The sequence below is a fragment of the Chrysemys picta genome, chromosome 11 (genome assembly GCF_011386835.1).
Source record: "Chrysemys picta bellii isolate R12L10 chromosome 11, ASM1138683v2, whole genome shotgun sequence".
NCBI lineage: Eukaryota > Metazoa > Chordata > Testudines > Emydidae > Chrysemys > Chrysemys picta.
This window is the reverse complement of record NC_088801.1, coordinates 72,021,151-72,044,332: the sequence shown is the minus strand read 5'-3', so window position 1 is coordinate 72,044,332 and position 23,182 is coordinate 72,021,151. Positions and strand designations below refer to the sequence as shown.

Genomic DNA, 23,182 nt, shown 5'->3' with positions numbered 1-23,182 from the left:
CTGTCTTCTGGGACACTCCATGGGCATGGGACCCCAGGCAGCCAGCTGTCCCTCATGCCTGAATCTCTGGGTCTCTACAAGTAAACACGCCTCACCTAGTTAACCATGGGTAAGGCTAAGATTTTGTCTTAGATATTTTTAGTAAAAGTCATGGCAGGTCACGGGCAATAAAGAAAAATTCACGGAAGCCCGTGACCTGTCCATGACTTTTACTAAAAATATCCCTGACAAAATGGGGAGCTCAGCTGCAGGGTCCCCACACCGCTCGCAGGGGCTGGGCAGCTGTGGGGGCTCGCTGGTTGCTCCGAGGGCCTGCACCGCCCGTGGCAGCCAGGAGCTCCCCAGCTGTTTGCAGCTCCCAGCCGCTGCGAGCTGAAGTCACGGAGGTCTCTGGAAGTCACGGATTCCGTGGCTTCTGCAACCTCTGTGAAAAACTCATAGCCTTAGCCATGTGTAACCCAGGCCTGCTTGGTGTGGCGCTCTGTCCCCCTTTAGTGGCACCTAGACCAGCTAAAGTTGTATTAACCTCCTACAGCCGTGGAGAAGAGAAACAGGTCTTTTAGCTCATGCATTAAGCTCCACAGGTCCCCAGCTTTGATCCCCGCTGACGACAACTAGGGTCTGTTGGTGTTAAACATGCACCACCTAGGGGACACTGAGGTGCACATACTATTCATCCAAAATATTATGAAAAATTCCCTCTGCACAACAATCCCATTATCAGGCAGTTCCCTGGCTCTAACCCAGGGCTGGTCAGACACACGCAGGGAGCTTTGTAGCTGCAGAGAAGCTGTCCCAGCCATGCAGATAACTGTTCCCTACCCTGTACTCCTGGGCAGCCTCCTCGATGGGAACCACCATGTGAGCGCGGTGCAGGACCGGCTCTAGGCACCAGCAAAACAAGCTGGTGCTTGGGGCGGCACATTTTTAGGGGCGGCATGGCCGGCGCCAGAATGCCGCCCCTAAAAATGTTCCCCGGCCTCCCTAGCTCACCTCCGCTGCTGCCGCTCGCGCGCCACGGCAAGCGAAACAGCTGATTCGCGCGCCGCTGCTCCCCCCTCCCTCCCAGGTTTGAGAGCCTGGGAGGGAGGGGGAGACTCCGAGTGGCTGCAGCGTGCGCGCCGCTTCTCCCCCTCCCTCCTAGGCTTGAGAGCCTGGGGGGAGGAGGCAGGGCTGGGGATTTGGGGAAGGGGCGGAGCTGAGGCGGGACCGGGGGTGGGGTAAGAAAAAAATGGGGCGGGGGGTGGCCAAAATTGTTTCTGCTTGTGGCAGCAAAAATCCTAGAGCCGGCCCTGGTGCGGTGAGCCCGGGATCTGTCACAAACCATGCAGATGGGGGTTTGATCCTCCTCACAGAAGAGTTTCAGAGCCTCCTGGTGCCTCTCACACACTCGCTGCCTCTTGGGCTCTGGCCCCGCCTGCAGCCTCAGATGTTTCACTAACTCCACCAGGTTCCCCATTGCCTGTTGGGCTGCAGGTCTCTCTGCAGGGCCATTTCTCTGCACTGGGGGCAGGAGAAGTCTGGCTCCGGCTCCCCCAAGCACTGGCTGATGCAGGCCCGGCAGAAGTTGTGCCCACACTCAATAGACACCAGGTCTGTGAAATACTCCAGGCAGACGGAGCAAGTCACTTCGTGCTGGAAGCTCCCGGCCAGGTTCCCGGCAGCCATGGCCCCTCCGCACCCGGGACCCAGCTGCTGTGGGTTAGTTTCACTTTCCTGCGCTCAGAGGAGCCTGTTTGGTTGGGCTGAGGTGTTTCCTTCCTGCTGCTCTCAGCAGGGCCTGCGGTGAGTCTCCCCCATGTCACAGCCAGGGCCGGCTCCAGGCACCAGCGCAGGAAGCAGGTGCTTGGGGTGGCCAACGGAAAGGGGCGGCACGTCCGGCTCTTCGGCGGCAATTTGGCAGCGGGTCCCTCACTCCCTCTCGGAGGGAAGGACCTGCCGCCGAAGAAGTGAAGAAGGAAGCGGAGGCGGTAGAGCTGCCACCGATCACGGCTTTTTTTTTTTTTTTTTTTTTTTTTTTTTTGCTGCTTGGGGCAGCAAAAATGCTGGAGCCGGCCCTGGTCACAGCCCGGGAGGAGGGGGGGCAGGGGAGACAGAGCCAGGGCTAGCGAAGGGTTAACACCAGCTCCTCTCCCAGACAGTCTGTGCAGAGTTGGGGGCTGGCTGGGGGCTGGTTCCTTCCAGCCTCAGAAAGTCCCTGTCCCAATGAGGGCGGCAGCTGAGGTTGGGATGGAGGGGAAGGAGATGAAGCAGCTGAGAGCTGTTGTGGCTGGTGCTGGGAGAAGTGTGGAGAATAAAGAACAGGAATTAGAAACCCTGCGGCTCCTGGGTCTGAGTTACTGATAAGCTTGTTACATGATGCTGCTGCCTCCATTGGCAAGTTTTGTCAATGAAACTAATGTCGACACAAAAAAAATCGACAAAACATGTCCCCAATACGAGTTTACATTTGCTCCCTGTGTCGACAGATCGTGTCCACATACGGGGCACCATTGTCAACAGGATGAGCAATGCACTGTGAGTGTGTATCCCAGAGTGCTTGGTGACACCATCTGTCACTAGGTGTTGTGGGAAGACGGAAACAGAGCGAAGTGCATCCTGGGACATGCGAAATGTCCCGTAATGCACTGCTTTGTGTCCCAGCCCTCCAATGGTTTCCGGCTTCCTTTTGCGCCGTTTTTCCAACTGTCAGTCTTTGCAAGCGCGCAACAGCATCTGGAGTGAGAGAGGATGGATCCCGCACTTCTCTCCTATGCGCTGTTAGCTGTCGTGAGGACATTGCACATGGCAGTACAGTTACTCGCAAAGTTACACAGAATAAAAACATTGTCCCATTAAAAACCTTTGCCTTTATTTATTTATTTATTGTTAAAAGGTAAAACCTCACAACTGTGTGGAGCTCCAGCCCTCATTGTCCAAGCTGTGAGTGGGGGTGGAGTGATGGGGAAACTGAGGAGCACTGTGAATAGTTTTTATAAATGTGATATATGCCATCATGTGCCAGCAATGCCCCTCTGACATGTACATCGGCCAAACCGGACAGTCTCTCTGCAAAAGAATAAATGGACACAAATCTGACATCAGGAATCATAACATTCAAAAAACAGTCAGAGAGCACTTCAACCTCCCTGGACACTCAATAAAAGATTTAAAGTGGCAATTCTTCAACAAAAAAACTTCAAAAATAGACTCCAGCAAGAAACGGCAGAACTGGAATTCATTTGCAAACTGGACACCATCACATTAGGCCTGAATGAAGACTGGGAGTGGATGAGTCACTACAAGAACTAAAAAAAAAACGAATTTCCCCATGCTAATTTGCCCCTACTGTTACTCACACCTTCTTGTCAACTGTTTGACATAAGCCACCCTGATTACCACTACAAAAGTGATTTTTCATCCTGTTGATGATAACCCACTTTAATTGATTTGTCTAGACCTCCCCACTTGGTAAGGCAACTCCCATCTTTTCATGTACTGCTCTATAGATCTTCCTACTGTATTTTCCACTCCATGCATCTGACCAAGTGGGTTCTAGCCCACGAAAACTTATGCCCAAATAAATTTGTTAGTCTCTAAGGTGCCACAAGGGCTCCTCCTTGTTTTTGCTGATACAGACTAACACGGCTACCACTCTGAAAACTATAACTTATGTCACTCAGGGGTAAATAACCCACACCCCTGAGCGATGTAAGACAGCACTGTGTCAGCAGGAGAGCGGCTCCTGCCTCTCATGGAGGTGGCGTTATTATGCTGGCGGCAGAGCTCTCTCCCACCGGCATAGAGCGTCTTCACCTGACACCCTACAGTGGCGCAGCTGCATCAGCCCAGCCATGCCGCTGTCGTGCGTCGAGTGTAGACTAGCCCGAACTGAAGAGTTTGACACCTGTTTTCTTTACACTTGGCCGTGGAATTGGCCCCACCCTTGGAAATGCCCCACTGAACATGCTGTGAGGGCTCATGGACTTTTTCCTTTGTTTACCGGCTAGTCCCCAACTAGCTGGAGTCAGTGGACAGCTGCTCCACCCTTCTGGCAGGAACCAAACCAATACTGGCTACTACTGTTTAAAAGGAACAGCAAGAGAAGCACGGGGGGTGAGGTGGGGAATTACATATAATTTTCACCTTAGACCTTTAACCTCAGTTCCTGTCTGTGGCTCTTGGGCATTTCCCGTGAGTCTGTCGGACCAAAGCCCTGTGAGTCACGCCCCTGCTGGGAGAGGACTCGTAGCCTGTGCTCTTCTGGTCAAGAATCCCACTCAGGGAAGGCTCCAGACTCCCGGCCTTTCTCTGTCCCTCCTTCTTGGTTATTTCCTCTCTCTAGGCTGGTCTGTGAAATTTCCAAACAGCCTAAGGGCCTCTCTGCCCACAGATTGACCCTGCAATATAAAATCCGTTTGAATTCGCACCTTTGACTAAGGTACAAGACTCTTGTGTCAGTTAAGATAATTTGGTTTCAGTTTAGCTTGTCAGTAATAACCCCCCACGTGTGATCTGGTGGGGGAGGTGTGTGACCTTAACCCTGCAGTTCCTTGTTGAGTGTTTGGGTTTCTGTTTTGCTGAGCGTGTTTCCCGGCTTTCAGAGGTACCCAGGGGAGCTGGAACAATGTGTATGGTGGGGGGTGCTGAGAGCCATTGAACCAAACTGTAAATCCTGGAGGTGATGGACCCACTTCCAGCCAGGAATGCAGCAGCACCACCAGTCCCAGCTCTTATGGAGGTACCAGTTTTCTGCTACTCACGTCTGCATTCTGCAAGGGTACAAGGCCCTGTCAAGGCAACCCGAACTCCCCTGTAACAAGGTTTTTTATTAGTGAATAAATTTAGGGCTTGTTTACACGTACATGTGCACTGGTTTCAGTGAACTAGTGCAAACCTCTGTGTGGACACTTACATGGGTTTGGAAATGGCTTATATTGGTTTAGATTGAGTCAATTCCTTCCTGATTTCAGAGTGTCCAAACCAGGGATTTGCCCTTGACTAACTAAATCAGTTTAACTAAATTGGAGCAAGTTGGTGCATAGAAAAGTCCTGACATTAACTAACTATATATCAGATAGGAATCTGACCAGATTAACTGACCAGCCACACTCATGGACTCACATTTGATTATTAGTTTAATAGGAAATGGCTTTTGATAATGCTGCAATAAAGCTTTTGGGTCATTACTGGGCACTGTAGGATTATCACAAGTTCATTTATTTTTTCTGTAGGTTTGGGCTCTGCTCCTGGCATCTCTGTGGAGGGACATCAGGACAGAGGGATCCAGGTGGTGTGTCGATCATCCGGATGGTACCCACAGCCCGAGGCTCGGTGGAGAGATCTCCAGGGCCAGCTCTTACCATCAGCCTCTGAAAACATATCCCGAGAGGCCGATGGCCTGTTTCAAGCAGAGATTGCTATTGTTCTAACAGAAGAGTCCAACCAGAAAGTGTCCTGCTGTGTCAGGAGCCCCCGACTCGACCAGGAGAGAGAGTCAGCGATTTCCATAGCAGGTCAGTGCCCGTCCGTGCCGCACATGGATGGGCTGAGATGCTGCAGACATGGGCGGAGAGTATTTATCATTGTGTCTCCTATGTATGGGCCTGGACCTTCAAGGTGCTGAGCACATCTTGAAAAGTCCTGAACAACCTCAGCTGTCTTTGGTTATGTCTACACTGCGATTGAAAACCCACTGGTGGCCTGTGCCAGCTGACTCGGGCTGAGGGGCTGTTGAATTGCGATGTAGATATTTGCGCTTGGGCTGGAGACCAGGCTCTACGATCCTGCGAGGTGGGAGGGTCCCAGAGTCCGAGCTTCAGCCTGAGCCCGAACATCTCCATTGCAATTAAACAGCCCCTTCGCCCGAGCCCAGTGAGGCTGAGTCAATTGTCCCGGGCCAGCTGCTGGTACTAATTACAGTGTAGAAGTAGCCTTCAACTCCAGTAGGAACTGAGGGTGTTTAGCACCTTGCAGGCTGGGATGCCATTGGCCAGATTTTCGTAACAGCTCAGTACCCAGCAATCATCATTCTTCTCAGTGGGACTGGGGGAGGGAATTCTCCTTTGTTGTGGTGTAGTGAGGACTGTGTTGGAATTGCTGGCTGTCACTTTAAGATGTGTGTGTGTGTGTGGGAGGGGATGTGTGGGGGTGTTCCAGGTCCTGTTTGCAGGGTAGAGGTCTCCGTAGCAAAGTGTGTGAACAGAATCAGGGCGTGTTAGTTCACAGCAGGCTGGGGTGTCAATCTGCCTCTCACTAGCTTGCCGCACACTAACTGTCTGTGTGGACCCTGCTACACGCACTAACAATTCCATAGTGTGCTTCGATCTACCCTGCTTTGAAACAGGAACAGAGCAACATGCACCAGGGAACTTTTCATGTACAGCAGCAGGGTGCACCCAGCCAGTTAGTGTGTAGCAGGCTAGTGCGTGCAAGGTAGATTGACACCCCAGCCTGCCGCGCACTAACTGTTCCCATAGACAAGCCAACGTAAAGCAAGGTGGGGTGAGTTGTGCCCGCTGCCTTAGGGAGCTGCCCCCATCTCTGTTGTGGGTTCTTGTGGGTTAAGGTTCTGGATTCTAAGACATAAAGTTGTGTTATGCTGCAGCCTTCCAGACAGAGCATTTATGTTTGTGTCTCACTGCTCTCTGTGTGCTGTGACCATCGCAGTTCTCAATGGGGTGGGGAAGGGAATTCTCTGCTCTCAGTGAGAGGTGCTGGGTGCTGAGTATTTATGGATATCTGGCTAATTAAGTCATTTTTCCTAACTAGAACAAGAGAGCCCTGGATATGGCCTGAGCATCGCTATTTAGATTACATCTGAAAATACCAGCAATGGAAGTTCAGGCCCAAAGTATGGAAAAACAAAATCTTACCCAAGAACTTCTTAATTGTTAGGGGGGGAAAAAGGTTCAGATTTTATGTACTATTATCTACCACATAACTTGGTTAATACACAATGGATATTTCATCATTATAATAATAAGAATGTTGCATTTGTAAAGCACTATTCATCTGAGGTCTCAAAGTCCTGCACTGCTGGTTAATTTACGCTATGCCCAGTATTACCTGATTGTTGTGTCCATGGCATACACACCGAGAGTTGACGACAAAACATAAACACTCTTCCTGAAAGGTTGCACTGTCACCCTGCTTTATTTCTAAGAATCCAGAACTGTAACACACCACAGCCAAACACAGAAAGAGACAAAGCAGGCTGCTCCCTAAGGCAGAGAACCAGAACTCACCCCGCCCTGCTCTAGGGTGGCTTTTTGCAGACTGACTGCAGAGGACCCAGATGCACGCTTCCTACACAGCCCTTTAGCCTGCAAACAGCACCAAGAAATCCCTCAGGATTTCAAGTGTCAGCATGTAATTTTTACACAGTTTTCAATACACCCCACTAATCACTTAGCAAAGGACCCTCTAGTCAGCCATTGCCCCAGGGCCAGGGAAGAGGACTCCGGAGGAATTTTTACTCTGAATCTCCAGTCTCAACTTCTGTTTGTATTAAAATCCTGCATGAATGTATTTTGGGCCAGACTCTCCGATGAAGCTGAGCCCCAGTGAGCACAGGGGAGTTGGGGGTGTCAGGCAGCTGGTCACAGCTCTCTGATTCTGAGGCCAGTCTGAGCTGCCTGCAGCCCTGGGATCACTTAGAGGAGCCTAGGGCAGAGGTAATGGATTATTTTTTGTCAAGGTCCAGATTTCTTGGTCAAGGTTCAGACTCCAGAGAAAATAAAATAAAAAAATAAAACATTGACAATAATAAGGAAATAAAAAGATTTTGGGGTCAATTTAAAAGCCTCCAGCAGTCTAGATTTGTCCTGCAGTCCACCTACTGACAACCCTGGCCTAGGGAATACTTGAAATTATACCAGTGGGAGGTAGGTGTAGCATAGCAGAGTCCTCTCCCTTTCCCCCTCCCATTAATTAACCATGTTCAGTAACCAGGCTAAAGGTGGGTCCTGGGCGCTTTATTATTAAGCCAATGAAACTCCAACATCTCCCTGTATATTTCCCTGTGAGAGTCTTTTAACTAGTCACGGTGTCACCACTGTCTGTGTCCTGCCTTCGTTCTGCGCGTGTTTGCTCCCAACTCAATGGCACTTTCTCTTGCAGAGCTGTTTTTCCCGAGGGTCAATCCCTGGAGGGTGGCTCTGGATCTGATCCTGCCTCTCCTGGCTGTCCTTACAGCTCTCCTGGCTGTTCTCATTGCCCTGGCCAGTTACTGCTTCTGGAGGCAACACAGAGTGAAAGGTGAAGTAAGGAGGGGGGTGGGGGGAACTTGATGAGAGAGCGAGAGAGATACAGGGATAAATGTTTGGAGGCGTTTCAGGAAGTGTCAAGTGGTTTCCCACACTTCAGCTCTCACTCAGGGATCCCAGGTGAATGTGACTCTGAACTGTTCCATGGGGATCAGCCTGGCTCAGATGGAAACCGCTCCCACCTCCCATCCCTCCACCTAGGTGAGCAGGAACTGTGGATGGGTGAAGCAGTGGTTGTGCAAATGGAAATGTTAGCGGTTACCCTGAGCATAGCTAATGTATGTCTTCACTGCCGACATTAAAGCGCTGCTGCAACAGCACTTCAACGTGGCCGAGTAGTTGCAGCTCCAGCGCTAGGAGAGAGCTCTCCCAGCGCTGTAACAAACCCACCCCCACGAGGGGAGTAGCTGCTCCCAGTGCTGGGGCACTGTCTGCTCGGGGGGGATGTGTTTTTTCACACTCCTGAGTGAGATAGTGCACCGGTGCTGGGAAGTGGCCGTGTAGACAGTGCACCGGTGCTGGGAAGTGGCCGTGTAGACATGGCCTAAGCTTTGCTCAGCCTGAGATCCTGCTACAGGAACAGGGCAGTGAACTCTCTAGTGTAGTATAAGTGCTCAGCTGTAGGTTTTTCTCTAGTCACAACAGGCAGAACTGCCCTTCACTGATCTGTACTTTCATAGGGAAGCTGGGGTTTTCAAAGCTGCCTTAAGGGGCTAAATACTCAGGTTTGTTTAAAATCCCCAAGGCAGCTGTGAAAGTCCCACCCGGAGGGTTTCTTGCCTGAAGGGCTGTGAAGTGTATGGAGAAATGTCCCAGTGTTGGAAGGACTAGGAAGGGGAAATGTCTGGTACAATGATTTCCCAGTGGGGATGGAAGCAGGTAATTCAGAGAGGCAGAGAGGAGCTGTGCAGTGTACTTGTGAACGCTGGAACTGGGTGCTGCACCTTTAGAACTGTCACCTACACACACTGTCAGCACCAGGTGTGAACTGGGTCAGTCCATGGCTCTATGTGGCTTGAGTCCACAGGACTGCCAACCCCAAACGTTCAAAAATCATGAGTCAGGCTCACTAAAGCCAATCTCTGGATTTTTGAAATCATGAGATTGTGTAAGAATAACAGCCTTGGGGTTCGTTTTATTTGCCTTCTGCTTTTTGAGCCTTTAGGATGCACTGGGGTGACATTTTGAAGCTTTCTCCACAGCCACAAGGGCTAGAAATGTACTTTTTCTTTAAGAAGGAAGCCTGAAATCCTCACATCTGCACCTGACTCCAGGAGCTGGGGCTTTAAGGAAAACGATCATTACCATGAGACTCATGTCCAAATCATGAGAGTTGGCAAAACTGAGCCCATGTTTAGGTGACTCATTTTGAGTCGTGTATAAAATTTGTCTGTGTGCCCAGAGAGAGCTAGGTTGGGCTTGTTTCCAAACACTAAACAATCAGAACAGTGAACTGTCACTGTCTTGTTCCCTGGGCCTTGCGGAGAGTGCACTGGTGAGCTGTGTGGCTAGGCTGCTGTAATAACACAAACGCACTCAGGACTTGCACGGCTGGTCTGAGACGCTGCTCACACCAGGCACAAGATGGTCTCGCTCAGGCTGTGCTCAGCAGTGACTGGCAGACATGACGCTACCTCCATTTCCAGCAGTGCTGGTACCCCAGGGCTGACACACCAAAGGGACGAGCTCCCAGCGGGACAGAGCTGATCTTAGAGGTGATGCCTGGAGGGGCCCATCCACACCCCCCTCCCTGGCTCCTGCTGACCTGAGTATCCAGCTCCACCCCATTCTTAGCTGGGGCACCCCCATCTACCCAGGCCCCAGCGGGAGCTGTTCCCATGTGTCACTGTCCCACAAGATTACAAGTTGGCCTGGGATGGGAGTGCAGGGACCTCCTACAGCAGAGCTGCCTTAAACAATAGGAATTTTACCATTAACATGTGTTCTCCCCCTTTTCTCCCCCCAGAGACGCTGCGATCTGAACTAGAGAGCGAGAAAGGTCAGTGACTGGGCCAGTTACATTAACTGACATTCGGGTTGTTCCCATAAACACAACAGTGTGAAATCTCATCTTTCCCCCTTTTCTCCCCCCAGAGACTCTGCGATCTGAACTGGAAAGTGAGCAAGGTCAGTGTGTGGGGCCAATGGGGTGGGATAATGTTTATATGAGAATGTTTCCCCAAAATGTGGTGGATCAGTCAACTAGGGTTACCATACGTCCGGATTTTCCCGGACATGTCCGGCTTTTTGGGACTCAAATCCCCGTCCGGGGGGAAATCCCAAAAAGCCAAACATGTCCGGGAAAATCCGGCGCCGTTGGGCCGGGGGCTGGCCCGGGGCCGGGGGCGGCGGTGCTGGGGGGCCGGGGGCTGGCCTGGGGCCGGGGGCGGCGGTGCTGGGCGGCCGGGGGGTGTGCCGGGCCGGCGGTGCTGGGCGGCCGAGGGGGTGCGCCGGGCCGGCGGTGCTGGGCGGCCGGGGGGGTGCGCCGGGCCGGCGGTGCTGGGCGGCCGGGGGGGTGCACCGGGGGCCGGCAGTGCTGGGTGGACCGGGGGTGCTCGCCCGCGGGCCGGCAGTGCTGGGCGGGCCGGGGGTGGTCGGCCGGGGACCCGGGGGCCGGGCCGGGGGTGCTCGGCCGGGGGCCGGGGACCAGCAGTGCTGGGCGGGCCGGGGGTGGTCGGCCGGGGACCGGGCCGGGGCTGGCACCACAGGGCCCGAGCCGACCAAGGCTGGAAACGCCGGGGGGGCCAGCCTGGGCCGCGCCTCCTCCCCCCCACACCCCCCTTACCTGCTTCAGGCTTCCCGCGAATCAAATGTTCGCGGGAAGCAGGGGAGGGGGCGGAGACTTTGGGGAAGGGGCGGAGTTGGGGCGGGGGGGCGGGAGCGGGGCCGGGGCCCCATAGAGTGTCCTCCTTTTGGAGGCACAAAATATGGTAACCCTAAGTCAACTAGAGATTGCCAGGCGGGGGGACATTTGGAATGAAGCCAGAGGGAGGCTGGGACTCAGTGCAAAGATCGTCACAGAACAGGGATTCCCTCCCTCACCCTGGGGACATGGCTGTGCCTGGAGGGCCAGTGGGAAGAAATGGCTCTGGCTTCGGCTACGGGAGCTGCGTGGGCTGCAGCAGGGACACTGCAGAGTAATGGGGAGTGGTGATGGGTGGGAAATGAGCAGAGCCCCCCCCCCATTTCAGCTGGCATTGTGGTGGGAAGGGATTTGCACAGAAATGATTTCGATGGGGAGGGAGGGGAGAGGGAGAGTAAATGTGTGTGCTGGAGAAAGTGCAAAACACCCGTGGGGTGGAACAATGACAAAGAAGGTGCTAGTGTTTGAACGGGTGAGGGGGAATGTCTCCGTAACAGCACCAGAGCCCCAGCAGTGAGCTCAGGGCTGCTCGCGCTGACCCAGACGGGCTCTGAAGGGGGAGGGGCCATTTGTCCTAAGAAACCCCATGGAAATTACAGACCTAGAACCCCGAGCCCAGACCTGAGTAGTCCTAGCCCGGCCGGGCCAGGGTCATTGCTGGGGATTGTTAAACACTGTCTCACAGGATCCCTCACATGGGATCCCCCCTTCCACAGCCGTGTAAAGAGGGAAGCGGCAGGATTTCACCCTCGGTGACCAGTGCGGGTGTGTGTGTGTACGTGTGTGTACACGTGTGGTATCCAGGACCAGGAGGCATTTGGTACTTGGGGAAAGGAGGGAGAATGTATCTCCCTCTCTCTCCCCTCCCTGTTTTAGCATGACCAGAGATCACACTGTATTTGGATGGAAGAAGGAGGGGCCTGAATACACTGTTCCTCACCCCAGCAATCTTTGATGACAAGTAGCTGCCCCACTGCCCCCGCCCCCCTCCCCACCAATATCTGCCCTTGCCCCACTGCCCCCCTCACCAGTACCTGTCCTTATCCAGCTGTGAGGGAGAAGCTCACGAGTTGGGTGTTTCTGCTGAAATGATCAGCGGAGAGGTAACTGCAAATGGTGACCATTTAATGGTCAACCAGGCTTTAGTGTCAGCATCCCAGCCCCACTGTGCTGAGTGTGAGCAGCCAACAGCGCTGCCTGCAGACTCAGGCAGATCTCCCTGGGCTGGTGCACTGGTCACAGCCAGGTCAGTTGCTCAATGTCCCCTCCACACCCAGAAAGGCTGGACACATTTAATACATTTAATACATGAGATTTTTCACTTCCACTTCAACCCCGTTATGTCATTCAAAGGCCCAAAGCAGAGTAACAGGGCACCAGGAGCCTGGATCCAGCTGGGGGCAGATTCCTCCACTGCAGGCTGTGCAAAAAACAGCTGCAGGCTGCCCTTTGAGGGCCCCCTCACAAGCCCTATTGTAGGGGTGTGTGGGAGATGGGACTGGGAATACGACGGGTGTGTCAGGGCCAGACCACAGCGCAAGGAAAATGGCGCCCTGGATTAACTTGTATTTTAGTGCCCCTGATCTCCATGGGCACGGTGCTCCCCCCATACTCCTTGGTCCCTGTGGGTGCCCCCCATTGCTCCTGGCCCCATAGGCTCCCCGGGCTCCTCATCCCCCCTTCACCCCAACCCCTGCACTGTGCCCCATTCGCCCCAATCCCTGCCCCCATGTCCCTAATCCCCTCGCTCCCTACCTCCTGTGTCCCTAACCCCTGCCCCCATCCTGTGTCCCTAACCCCTGCACTGTGCCCCCTTTGCCTCTACCCCCTGCACCCCCCTCCTGTGTCCACGTGGGGAAACTGACCTGAATGCATGGAGCATCTGGCATTGCTGCTCGCTCCCCCCCCTCGAACACTGCTTCTCTGTGCACCCCTAGGGGCTGTGAGGGGGGAGCGAGAAGTGACATCAGGGCTTCCTGCATCCAGGTCACTGCTCCTCTCCCCCCACGCCCCCCACACACATACACAGCTTCCTCTGCCAGGAGGAAGCAGGGAGAAATCTGCCCCCTCCCTCCCCCCCCCCAGACATCGCCCCTGAGTTTTCAGTGCTCCCCTGGCAATCAGGAGCAGTTTCTGACACTACATAAACTAGGCCAGAAAAACTCACTCTTAGTACGGAATGTGTGTATTGACATGGAGCCTTATACAGATGTAACAAGAGCAGTTTAAATTCCCACCTGACCTTTTCCTGGTGTAACCGTCTCATACAGACGAGCCCGGTGTTACAACGGGGGCTGATTTGGCATCCAGAGCACCCAGGATCAGGAGGATATGGGGGGGAGGGGGCCCTTAAAGCTGCCTGAGCCCCATGTGCCCCTGGGCTGCGGGTTCTGAGCACAGACTCTCACCCTGAGAGTTTAGATCATGGAGCACAACAATTATGTGGCAAATCATTAATGAGAGGGTAGCACACTTCGCTGATTTGAGGCCTCGCTTCACTCAGCCAAAAGGGAAAGGAGACAGCCGCTTACTCAGCATTTGTGTGTCCCCTAGGGTTACCATATTTCAACACTGAAAAAAGAGGACACTCCACAGGGGCCCTGGCCCTGCCCCAACCCCACCCCTTTCCTGCCCCCATTCCAACCCCTTCCCCGAAGTCCCTGCCCCAACTCTGCCCCCTCCTCTGAGCACCCCACATTCCCCCTCCTCCCTCCCGCTCTGATCTTGGTTGGGTGGACCGGGGGTGCTAAGTGCTTCCCTGCACCCCCCCGCCCCTGCAGGCCCTGCCCCTGCGCCCCCCTGGCCCTACCTGCCCTGCTCCTCCTCGCCCTGCAGCCTCTGCACCCCACCGCCTGCCCTGCCCCTGCACCCCCTGCCCCTGCCTGCCCTGCTTCTCCTCGCCCTGCAGCCCCTGCACCCCCTTGCCCTGCAGCCTTTGTGACCCCTGCTCCCCACTCGCCTGCAGCCCCTGCACCCTCTCTGCCCCTGCAGCCTCTGTGACCTCTGCTCCCCACTCGCCCTGCAGTCTCTGCACCCCCCCTTGCTCTCCAGCCTCTGTGACCCCTGCGCCCCCCTTGCCCTGCAGCCTCTGCGCCGCCTGCCTCTATGCCCCTGCCTGCCCTGCTCCTCCTCGCCCTGCAGCCTCTGTGCTCCCCGCCTGCCCTGCTCCCTCGCTCACCCAGCAGCCTGTGCCTGGCGGGGGCTTCGGACGCTCAGCGGCAACCGGGGCAGCGTGGGTCCCTGCAGCCCCGGCACACGCCGCACTCCCTGGCACACGCCGCACTCCCCGCCCCGTGCCACAGCCTCCTTCCTGCCGCCGCCGAGCACATTCCCTGGCCTGTCTGGCCCCGCCGGAAACAGCTCCCACGGTGCCGGGTTCTGAGCCGCGCAGGGCGATGGGGCAGCAGGAAGGGTCCCCCAGTGGCCGGGGGTCCCCGCCCGCGAGGGAAGCCCAAGCCGCTGGCTAGGCCCAGCCTCCCCGTGGTCCTGCGGGCTCGGCTGGGGCGCGCAGTCCGCCCGGCCTGCGGGGGCAGCAGCGGCCCCTCTGCTGCCTTCTGCAGCTGCGCCCCACCGCCTGAGCTCGCTACAATGTAGCCGGGGCGGCTGGGCTGCCCTGCGGACCCGGCGGATCGTGCTATGGCCGGGCAGACCCTCCCTATTTTCCCGGACATGTTCGGCTTTTTGGGAATTCCCCCTGGACGGGGATTTGAGGACCAAAAAGCCGGACATGTCCGGGGATATCCGGACGCATGGTAACCCTAGTGTCCCCAGTGTAACGCTAGCAGTGGGAATAGCTCGGTAGAGCGCCCCTGTGTTTTTTCTACTTCCTACCAGTAGAAAATTGACTCCTATGAGTTTGCAACAATTGAAGTTAAATCTTCTGCCTTGTAACACTCCTCTCTTGTTGTTCACTTCCAGCGGCACATCGTGCAGAGAAAGGTAAGCTCCCTTTGTTCATTGCATTGGGAGGGGAGGGGGAATCTCAGACTTTACAACAAGGTTCATAGACCCCCAGGGCAGATGTTCCTTAAGAGTCAGTTTGGTTTGTGTGGTGTGGGATCTTACTGAATAGCCTCCTTTTTCTTTTAACATGTGTTTACGTGTTTCTCTTTGCTTTACTTTTAGCGACACTGCAGGGTGAACTCAGTAAGTTGTCTTTTATTCCTAATATAAACCTTGCTGCAAAATTGTCTCCTGTTCGGAGTGTCTGTGTGCAGGGGAGGTCTCATCTCTCTGTGTTTGGTTGCAGAGTGGAGAATCGCCCTACTAAACGCAGGTAAATGCACATTTCCCTAATCGACAGTTACCGTGTAGATAATATATTTTTCTCTTATCATAAACGTTGTTAGAGATTGTTTTCTATTCAGCAAGTCTGTGTTCAGGGGAGTTCTCATTTCTCTCTATTGGCTTGATTTCAGGTTGGGAGAAAGCCCGACAATATGCAGGTAACTGTGCTGTGAAATGTGATCTGTCCCGGGAGCCCCCTGCTCCTTTTCTTTGGAGAAGTGCTGAATAACGAGAGACTATTTCTCCTGGGCTTCACCTTCCCAGGGTGGTACCTGGGTCGTGCCTCACAGACATTATCTCATCTAACCTTAATAGCTGCACTCTGCTCGTCATTTGCACCCAGCCTTCTGCCTGGCCCTGTGTGCCCTGGTGCAGGCGGAGAGAAGGGGCAGCTCCAGCAGGGGTCAGTGAGCCCAGGGGACCTGCACACACCTTGCGGCACCAGTAGCCCAGGGGTCAATGAGCGCTGTGGTATCCTACCGCACAGAGCGGGCAGGGAGGGGGCGCCCAGGCCCGTTACATGGGAACTGTTAGGGGGTCCTGTCCACAAAGCTCAGTAACAGTGGGGAGGCTGAGGGCCATGGTCACTGTGGGAGCAGGGGACCAGCTGGCTCAGGGGGGCAGTGAGGGGAGCTGGGGCCGTTCACTCCCCAGTCACTGATCCCAGCCCAGGCTCACAGGAGGTCACATCATCACTCACATTAACGGCAGCTTCCCCGGCCATCTCCGCAGGGAGGCCCAGGCCTGACCAGGCCGCAGGGATGGATCCTCCCCAGGGAGAGGTTCCAGCAGGGGTCAGGGCTGAGCCACGTCGGCAGGACGGTGGGGGGCTCACACGGTCGCTGTGACGTCCTCGTACCCTCGATACACAGAGCTCCAGCAGCCGGGTGTAACCCCCATTCGTACCCCCAGCTCTGAACTCACTGACGCTGCCCCACGGCCCCCGTTCCTCTCGGGTGGGAGGGGGTGAGTACCAGTCCCAGCCGCTGGTCCCAGGGGCACATCTGGGTATTTGCCAGGTGCGCAGTGCTCTCCGGGCGGAGACACTTTCACACTCACCCAGGAATCGGTGCTGGATGCCCCACTGCCCAGGAGGCCGAGGGCTCTCACTCCTCTGCCCTGGGGTGAAGGGAGGGGCCCTGGGACTGCTGCTCCCTATCCCAGGAATGGGGAGAAGGGGACGTGGACACAGACAATGTCCCCGCGTGCGCTGGGAGGGGCAGACCTGGCTCCACCCTGGGCTTCAGAGCCCAAGCTCCAGCCTGAGCCTGAACATCCACACGGCTATTTTCAGTGCCAGAGAGGGATCCCGCAAGCCCCGTCTCCCCGGCTCTGGGACTCGCTGCCGCGGGCTGTGTAAACAAACCCAAAGTGACTCCAGAGTCTGGGTGTGAAAGTTCCCAGTGTCTGACCCAGGGCCGGTTAATCAGAGCAAGGGGGTGGCTGATGCAGTTGTTAGATGGAGACACCTGGACCTCTCAGATGTGCTCTGAGACATTCTCTGTGACCATTATCCGCGCTGGGAGACGCCCAGGTGCAGCTGCAGAGGGTCTGTGCCGCTTGCAGAGTCCACGGGCTGGAGCCAAGTCTCCATTTGCAGCCTGATTTGTGGTTAGAGTGACCAGACTAGTAGTATAAAATATCGGGACGGGGGCGGAGCAAAAAAAAGGGGGGGGGAGAAAAAAAAAGGGGGGGGCGGAGCAAAAAAAGAGTTTTAAAGGGGCCTGGGGCATTAGCAGGCCCCGGCCCCGCGCGCTGCCCTCCCAGCAGAGCCTCCCGCCCCCCGGCCCGCCACGGGCATATGCGGGGCGCGGTGGGTCCGGGCGGGGGCAGCGCGGAGTTGCCCCCCTGTGTCCACCCCTCCTCAAGCCCCACTCTGCCCCCCGGCTCCTGCCCCTTCCCTCGCCCCCCTGTGCCCATCCCTCCTCTAGCCCCACTTTGCCCCCCGGAACCCGCCCCTTCCCTTGTCCCCTGTGCCCACCCCTCCTCTAGCCCCACTCCGACCCTCTGGCTCCTGCCCCTTCCCAACCCCTTTCCTAACACCTCCGTCTACCCATCTGCTCTGCCTCTCTCCCGCTGGGAATGAGCCGCAGCCACGAGCGGGAGGGAGAGGCGCGGGGCTCCCTGGCAGCAGCAGGGATTCAGCCCACGCCCCTGCGCCGCCCACCTGGCCCCTGCCCACTCCGCGCTGCCCCGCGGGCTGAAGGGCTGGAGCAGCCTCCAGACTGCGCTCCTGGCCCCGGGTGCAGCAGCCCGGGCAGAAGCCCTCTGGCGCGGTGGGGGGGTTCACAGCTGAGCGCCCTGTCTCCCTCCCTTGCCAGCCCCCCTTTGCCCACCTGGTGCCCGGGTGCCGGAGCTGACTCACCAGCTCCAGGATCCAGGCACCGCCGCCACCCCCTCCCTCCCAGGGTTACGCTGCCATGCCGCAAGCCTGGGAGGGAGGAGGAATGCTGCGCGGCTGGGGAAGAGGCGGGGCCAGGGCGGGGATTTGGGGAGGGAGCCAATGGGGGAAGAAGGGTGCGGAGCCGGGGTGGGAGGAGGGGGCGAGCGCCAGAGCGGAGGGCAACATTTCTTTTTTGTCCAGTCCAAGACAAAGAAGCAAATATCGGGACAGTCCCAACAAAATTGGGACATCTGGTCACCCTAGGTGAGATCAGGGGCTGGGGGGGTGGGGCGAGGAATTTTCCTACCAAGGGCAAATTTAACAGCAGTTCTGGAGTGTTTCATAGCTGATGTCCTGAGCCCGGCCTGCCTGTCACTGTGCGTTCCTGGGGATGTTGACAGTCATCACTGCAAGTCCCTGGGATTTTTGGCTCCTAAGTTGCTCAGACAGGTTTGCAGTGGAGCTGTGGGAAATTTGGGTGCAAATACAATTTTTCTGCAAAAAAACTATTTTGGGTCGACAGAAACTATTCCCAAATCCATGTTGAGTTTCCTGAATGGTTTCAATGAACAGAAGGTGCCGCCACTTCCCTTCTAGCCTTTAGCCCAGTGGCTGCGCCCTCAGCTGGGAGCCCCTGGTTCAATCCCCCCCGTGTGTTGTGGGGCAGGAATAGGAAGGTGGGTCTCCCCTCCCCCCTCCAGGTGAGGGCTGGAACCACTGGGCTCCAGGTGTCTGATGTGGGATCCCTCAATCTCTCCTGCTGAAGCCCCACCCCCCTCCCAGTGTCTAAACATGGCCATGGGCCCTGGGCCAGAGCGTGGAAGTGAGAAGGACTCTGCAGGCCAGTGGGTCGGGCCCCACCTGGGAGCCCAGAGCCCAGCTCTCCTGCCCCAGTGACCCTGTAATGACTGACCCATAACCCCAGGGAGGGGAGGGGTGATAGCCCCTGGCACCACAGTGTCTCAGGCATGTCGGTGCTCCAGTGCAAACCGCTAGTGCAGACGCGCTGCGTGGGTGTGAACTGGGACTGGCCCCCGGGGCAACTTCTCCCAGAGGGTGGGGGCAGGAAGTGGGGAAATGCCCCATCCCTCCCCACTGCCCTGGCCCCATTAGTAATGGCCCCTGTTCCCTCCATTACCCAGTTACACCTCCAAGCATCCCCCCTGCCCATCCCCCCACTGTCCTGCCCCACCCAGGAGCCCAGCCCAGATCCACTTCCCCTGGCCTGGGGGAGGGACTGGGCTGGATGAGGGGAGGGGCCGGCTGTGGGGTTTGCCTGGCTGGAAGGTGGGGCCGGCATGGAGAGTCCCAGCTCCACCCCTGGGGCAGGGCTGCCCGGCCAGTGTGTGTGGGGACGGCACCGACCTGCTCTTAGCAACAAACCAACCACACACGGCCCCAAAGCAACAGGGATGCAGGCCGGGCCCCCTTTCCCCCTCTCTGCCCCCTGGCACCTGCCAATCTCCTCATCACCCTCTGGCCCCAGCTCCTGCCCCTCCCTTCCCCTTCCCTCAGCCTCTGTGCCCACCTGGCCCCTGCTTCTGGCTCCACTTTGTCCCACCCCTTCCCTTCCCCTCTGTCTGCTCCCATGGGCCCCTCTCCACCCACTTCGTCACATGTCCCCTGCCCTCCACCTACCTCTGCCCCCTGGAACCCACCCCCCTTCTCACCCTGCCCTCCTGGGCTGACACCTGTCTCCCTTCCAAACACTCTGCACCTGGTGCCCACCCATCACTTCACTCCCCTGCTCCCTGGCCGCTGCTTTCCCCTGTCCCCCTCTGCTCACGAATCCCAGCTCCCCCCACACCCCATCTGCCCCTAGTGCCCACCCCATCTTCCACCCACCTCCTCCTGCGCTTCTCACTCCCCTCCGTGCTTCTGGCACATGCCCCTCTTCGCATCCTCTCTGCCCCCCGGCACCTGCCCTTTCCCCTGCCCCTTCCTTTGCCCCCCTGTGTCCACCCCTCCTCAAGCCCCACTCTGCCCCCTGGCTCCCGCCCTTTCCCTCGCCCCCCTGTGCCCATCCCTCCTCTAGCCCCACTTTGCCCCCCGGCACCCGCCCCTTCCCTTGCCCCCTGTGCCCACCCCTCCTCTAGCCCCACTCCGACCCTCTGGCTCCTGCCCCTTCCCAATCCCTTTCCTAACACCTCCCTCTACCCATCTGCTCTGCCTCTCTCCTTGCCCTTCTCTGCTCCCTGGTGCCAACCCCTCCCCCCCAGCCCTCCTTGTGTCTGCCCCTCTGCTCACCCCCCTCAATCCCCCGTCACCTGCCCTTTCCCCCTGCACCCTCCTGGTGCCTGCCCCTTCCCTCACTGCCACTGCCCCCAGCACCTGCTGCTCCCCTCCCCCCCTTCCACCCTGGTCCCCCCCCACCATCCTCTGCCCCCATCACCCATGACTTCCCCCATTCCCTGCTTCCTGGTGCCTACCCTGCCCTCACATCATCCTGCTCCTAGCACCCACTGCTCCCCTCCCCCTTCCCTCCCTTTGCCTGCCCCGTCCTTTTCCCTTCTGCCCCCAGCACCTGCCCCTCCCCCTGCCCCTCTGGCACCTACCTCTTCTCTTGCCCACTCCTCTACACCCAATACCTCTTCTTGCCCCTTGTTGGCCACAGTGCCAACCCCACTCCACGCCGTACCACTGTCTCCCGGCGCCTGCCCCATGGCTGCCCGTCCAGCTGCTCGCCCCCTCTGCCCCCTGGATTTCATCCCTCCCCTCGTGCCCCTCTAGCCCCATGTCACACACCCCTTCCCTTGCCCTCCCACCCACTGATGACCACCCTTCCCTCACCCTTCATTTGCCCCAGTGCCCGACCCATCCCAGGCCACACCCCTGCCTCCCAGTGCCCACCTCTCCCCTACTCTGTCCTGCCAGTGCCTGCCCCGGCCCCATTCCCCCCTCACCCTCTGGCACAAGCCCCTTCGTCCCCCCCCCGGTGCCTGTCCCTTCCTTTGTACCCCCCCCCGCCACCTTCCCCTTATTTCTCCTCCCATCCGACCTGTCGCCCCCTCTGCCTCCCTGATACCTGCACCCCTCACCCCCCTCCAGTGCCCTGGTGCCAGCCCCTCCCTTCACTCCTCCTCTGCCCCCCTGAGACCCATCTCTACCATTGCCCCCACTCTGCCCCCTGGTGCCCGCCCCTCTCCACTCTCCCTTCCTTGCATCTGCCCCACTGCTTAGCCCCCACACCCTCCTGGTGACTGTGCCTCACCCCCCGTCCTCCTGGCACCAACCCCTCATGCCCCTCTCCCCCTTGATGACTGCCCCTTCTCTCGCTCCCCTTCTGCCCCCTGGGGTCTGCCCCACCCCTTGCCCCCTATGGCCCTCTGGCATCCGCCCTGCCCCTCACCCCTCTCCCTCTCCTTGTCACCTGAGCCTTCTCCTGCCCCTCCTTTTCCCTGGTGCCAGCTCCTCCTAGTACCCCCCTGCCTTCCCAGTGCCTGCCCCATTGGAGCTCCCCCCTGTGCCCCTGGGGTCTGCCCCTGTCTTCTGCCCTGGCACCCACCCCTCCCCCCACCCCCTGCAACCTGCTTTTCCCTTCCCCCATCCCATCCTCCTGGTGCCCCTCTTCCCTTGTCCCCCCCCTTGCCCTTGTGCCTGCCCCTGCCCCTGCCTCCCTTTGCCCCACCCCTTTCCTCTCTAACATCAGCTTGTCCCCTCCCCCCCTCTGCTGCCCTCCCCTTCCCCCTCCCCACTGCCCCCCCCCCCCCGCACAGCGATAAACAGAGAAGCAGGTTAATTTCCCTTTGATCCCAGTGACCGGCCCCTGCCCCCAGCTCTGACTCTGTGACTCTCTCCACAGTGGACGTGACTCTGGATCCCAACATGGCGAATCCCCACCTTGTCCTGTCTGAGGATCGGAAACGTGTGAGATACGGAGACAAACGCCAGGATCTGCCCAACAACCCTGAGAGATTTGATTGTAGTGCCTGTGTCCTGGGCACTGAGGGGTTCGTGGGCGGGCGGCATTACTGGGAGGTGGAGGTGGGAGACAAGCCTGGCTGGGACCTGGGGGTTTGTAGGGAATCTGGGAGCAGGAAGGGTCAGGTCACATACACACCTGGGAATGGATACTGGACCGTGCGGCTGTGGAATGGGAAATACGAGGCCTGCACCTACCACAGGACCCCCCTCCCTGTGAGCGTCAGGCCCTGGCGGGTGGGGATTTTCCTGGACTATGAGGCGGGCGAGGTCTCATTTTACAATGTGACTGACAGGTCCCATCTCTTCACTTTCACCGACACCTTCTCCGGGACACTCCACCCTTGTTTCCATCCTGGTGTCAATGATCTGGGTAAAAACGCGGCTCCCCTGATAATCTGCCCGGTCCCAGCTCAGGCTGGTCCCCTGCGGCACAGACTGGCCCCTCCCAGCGCTGCGGCTCTTTCTGCCCCCCTGTAGTGGGGGCCGGTTACTGCAGGCAACTGGACTTTTTGCGCTGACCGGATACTGCCAGTTTCCCTTTTCAACTGGAGGTTCCAGTCAAAAACCAGACACCCGGCAACCCTTGCCCAGGCTGGGTGAATGGGACCTATGATGTTGCAGTCTATATGATTTTATAAAAATATGCTAATGAGTGAATATAATGTAACTGGAATATGCTTCAAGCAAAAGGTCTCTTGTAAGGTATCATTACAAAGCTTATAATCTGAGTGTGATCATCCTATTGTATAAATGTACCACTCTTGTATCTGAAACTAGAAATATGAAATATAACTCTGAGGGCCTATTGTAGTTATGCAACGTGTGGACCATTAATGGTGGTTTGGAATCTTGATGGCTCCCATCAACCAGGACAATTGACTGTGGATGGCTCTCTTTGCAGGCAGCCTTCCTGTGAGTCAGGCTGGGAGGAATGAAGGTTTGGGGTCTCACAGTGACATGTGATCATGTCACCTGAACTGGAATCCATCTTTAACCTGGTGCTTTTCCAGTGAGGAGGGGTGGGAAGCCAGGGCGACAAAGGATTCCGAGAGGAGAGCCATCATGAGGAATCCCCTAGCTACCACCTGAGCTGGAACAAGGGCTGTACCGGGGAAAGGATTGGGCCCAGACTAGGAAGGTGTCCAGTCTGAGAAAAGAAACTTATTGAAACATCTCTAAGGGTGAGATTTTATCTGTATTCAGTTGTATTACTGTATTAGGCTTAGATTTGCATGTTTTTTATTTTATTTTACTTGGTAATTCACTTTGTTCTGTCTGTCACTACTTGGAACCACTTAAATCCTATTTTCTGTATTTAATAAAATCACTTTTTACTTATTAACCCAGAGTATGTATTAATACCTGGGGGGGGGGGAGCAAACAGCTGTGCATCTCTCTCTATCAGTGTTATAGAGGGCGAACAATTTATGAGCATACCCGGTATAATAGGCTTTATACAGGGTAAAACAGATTTATTTG

The 23,182-nt window shown here is 56.7% G+C and overlaps 1 protein-coding gene across 1 annotated transcript; it reads left to right on the top strand.

The window, feature by feature from the left end:
* Nucleotides 1-105: 105 nt before the first annotated feature.
* On the top strand, nucleotides 106-23,045 carry LOC101934119 (erythroid membrane-associated protein-like). The gene is made up of 10 exons (XM_065561276.1): nucleotides 106-109; nucleotides 5,214-5,495; nucleotides 8,101-8,238; nucleotides 10,213-10,245; nucleotides 10,341-10,373; nucleotides 15,028-15,048; nucleotides 15,235-15,255; nucleotides 15,359-15,385; nucleotides 15,528-15,554; nucleotides 21,582-23,045. The coding sequence occupies exons 1-10, from the start codon at nucleotides 106-108 to the stop codon at nucleotides 22,178-22,180; spliced, it is 1,185 nt and encodes a 394-aa protein (XP_065417348.1). The 3' UTR covers nucleotides 22,181-23,045.
* The last annotated feature ends 137 nt before the right edge of the window (nucleotides 23,046-23,182 follow it).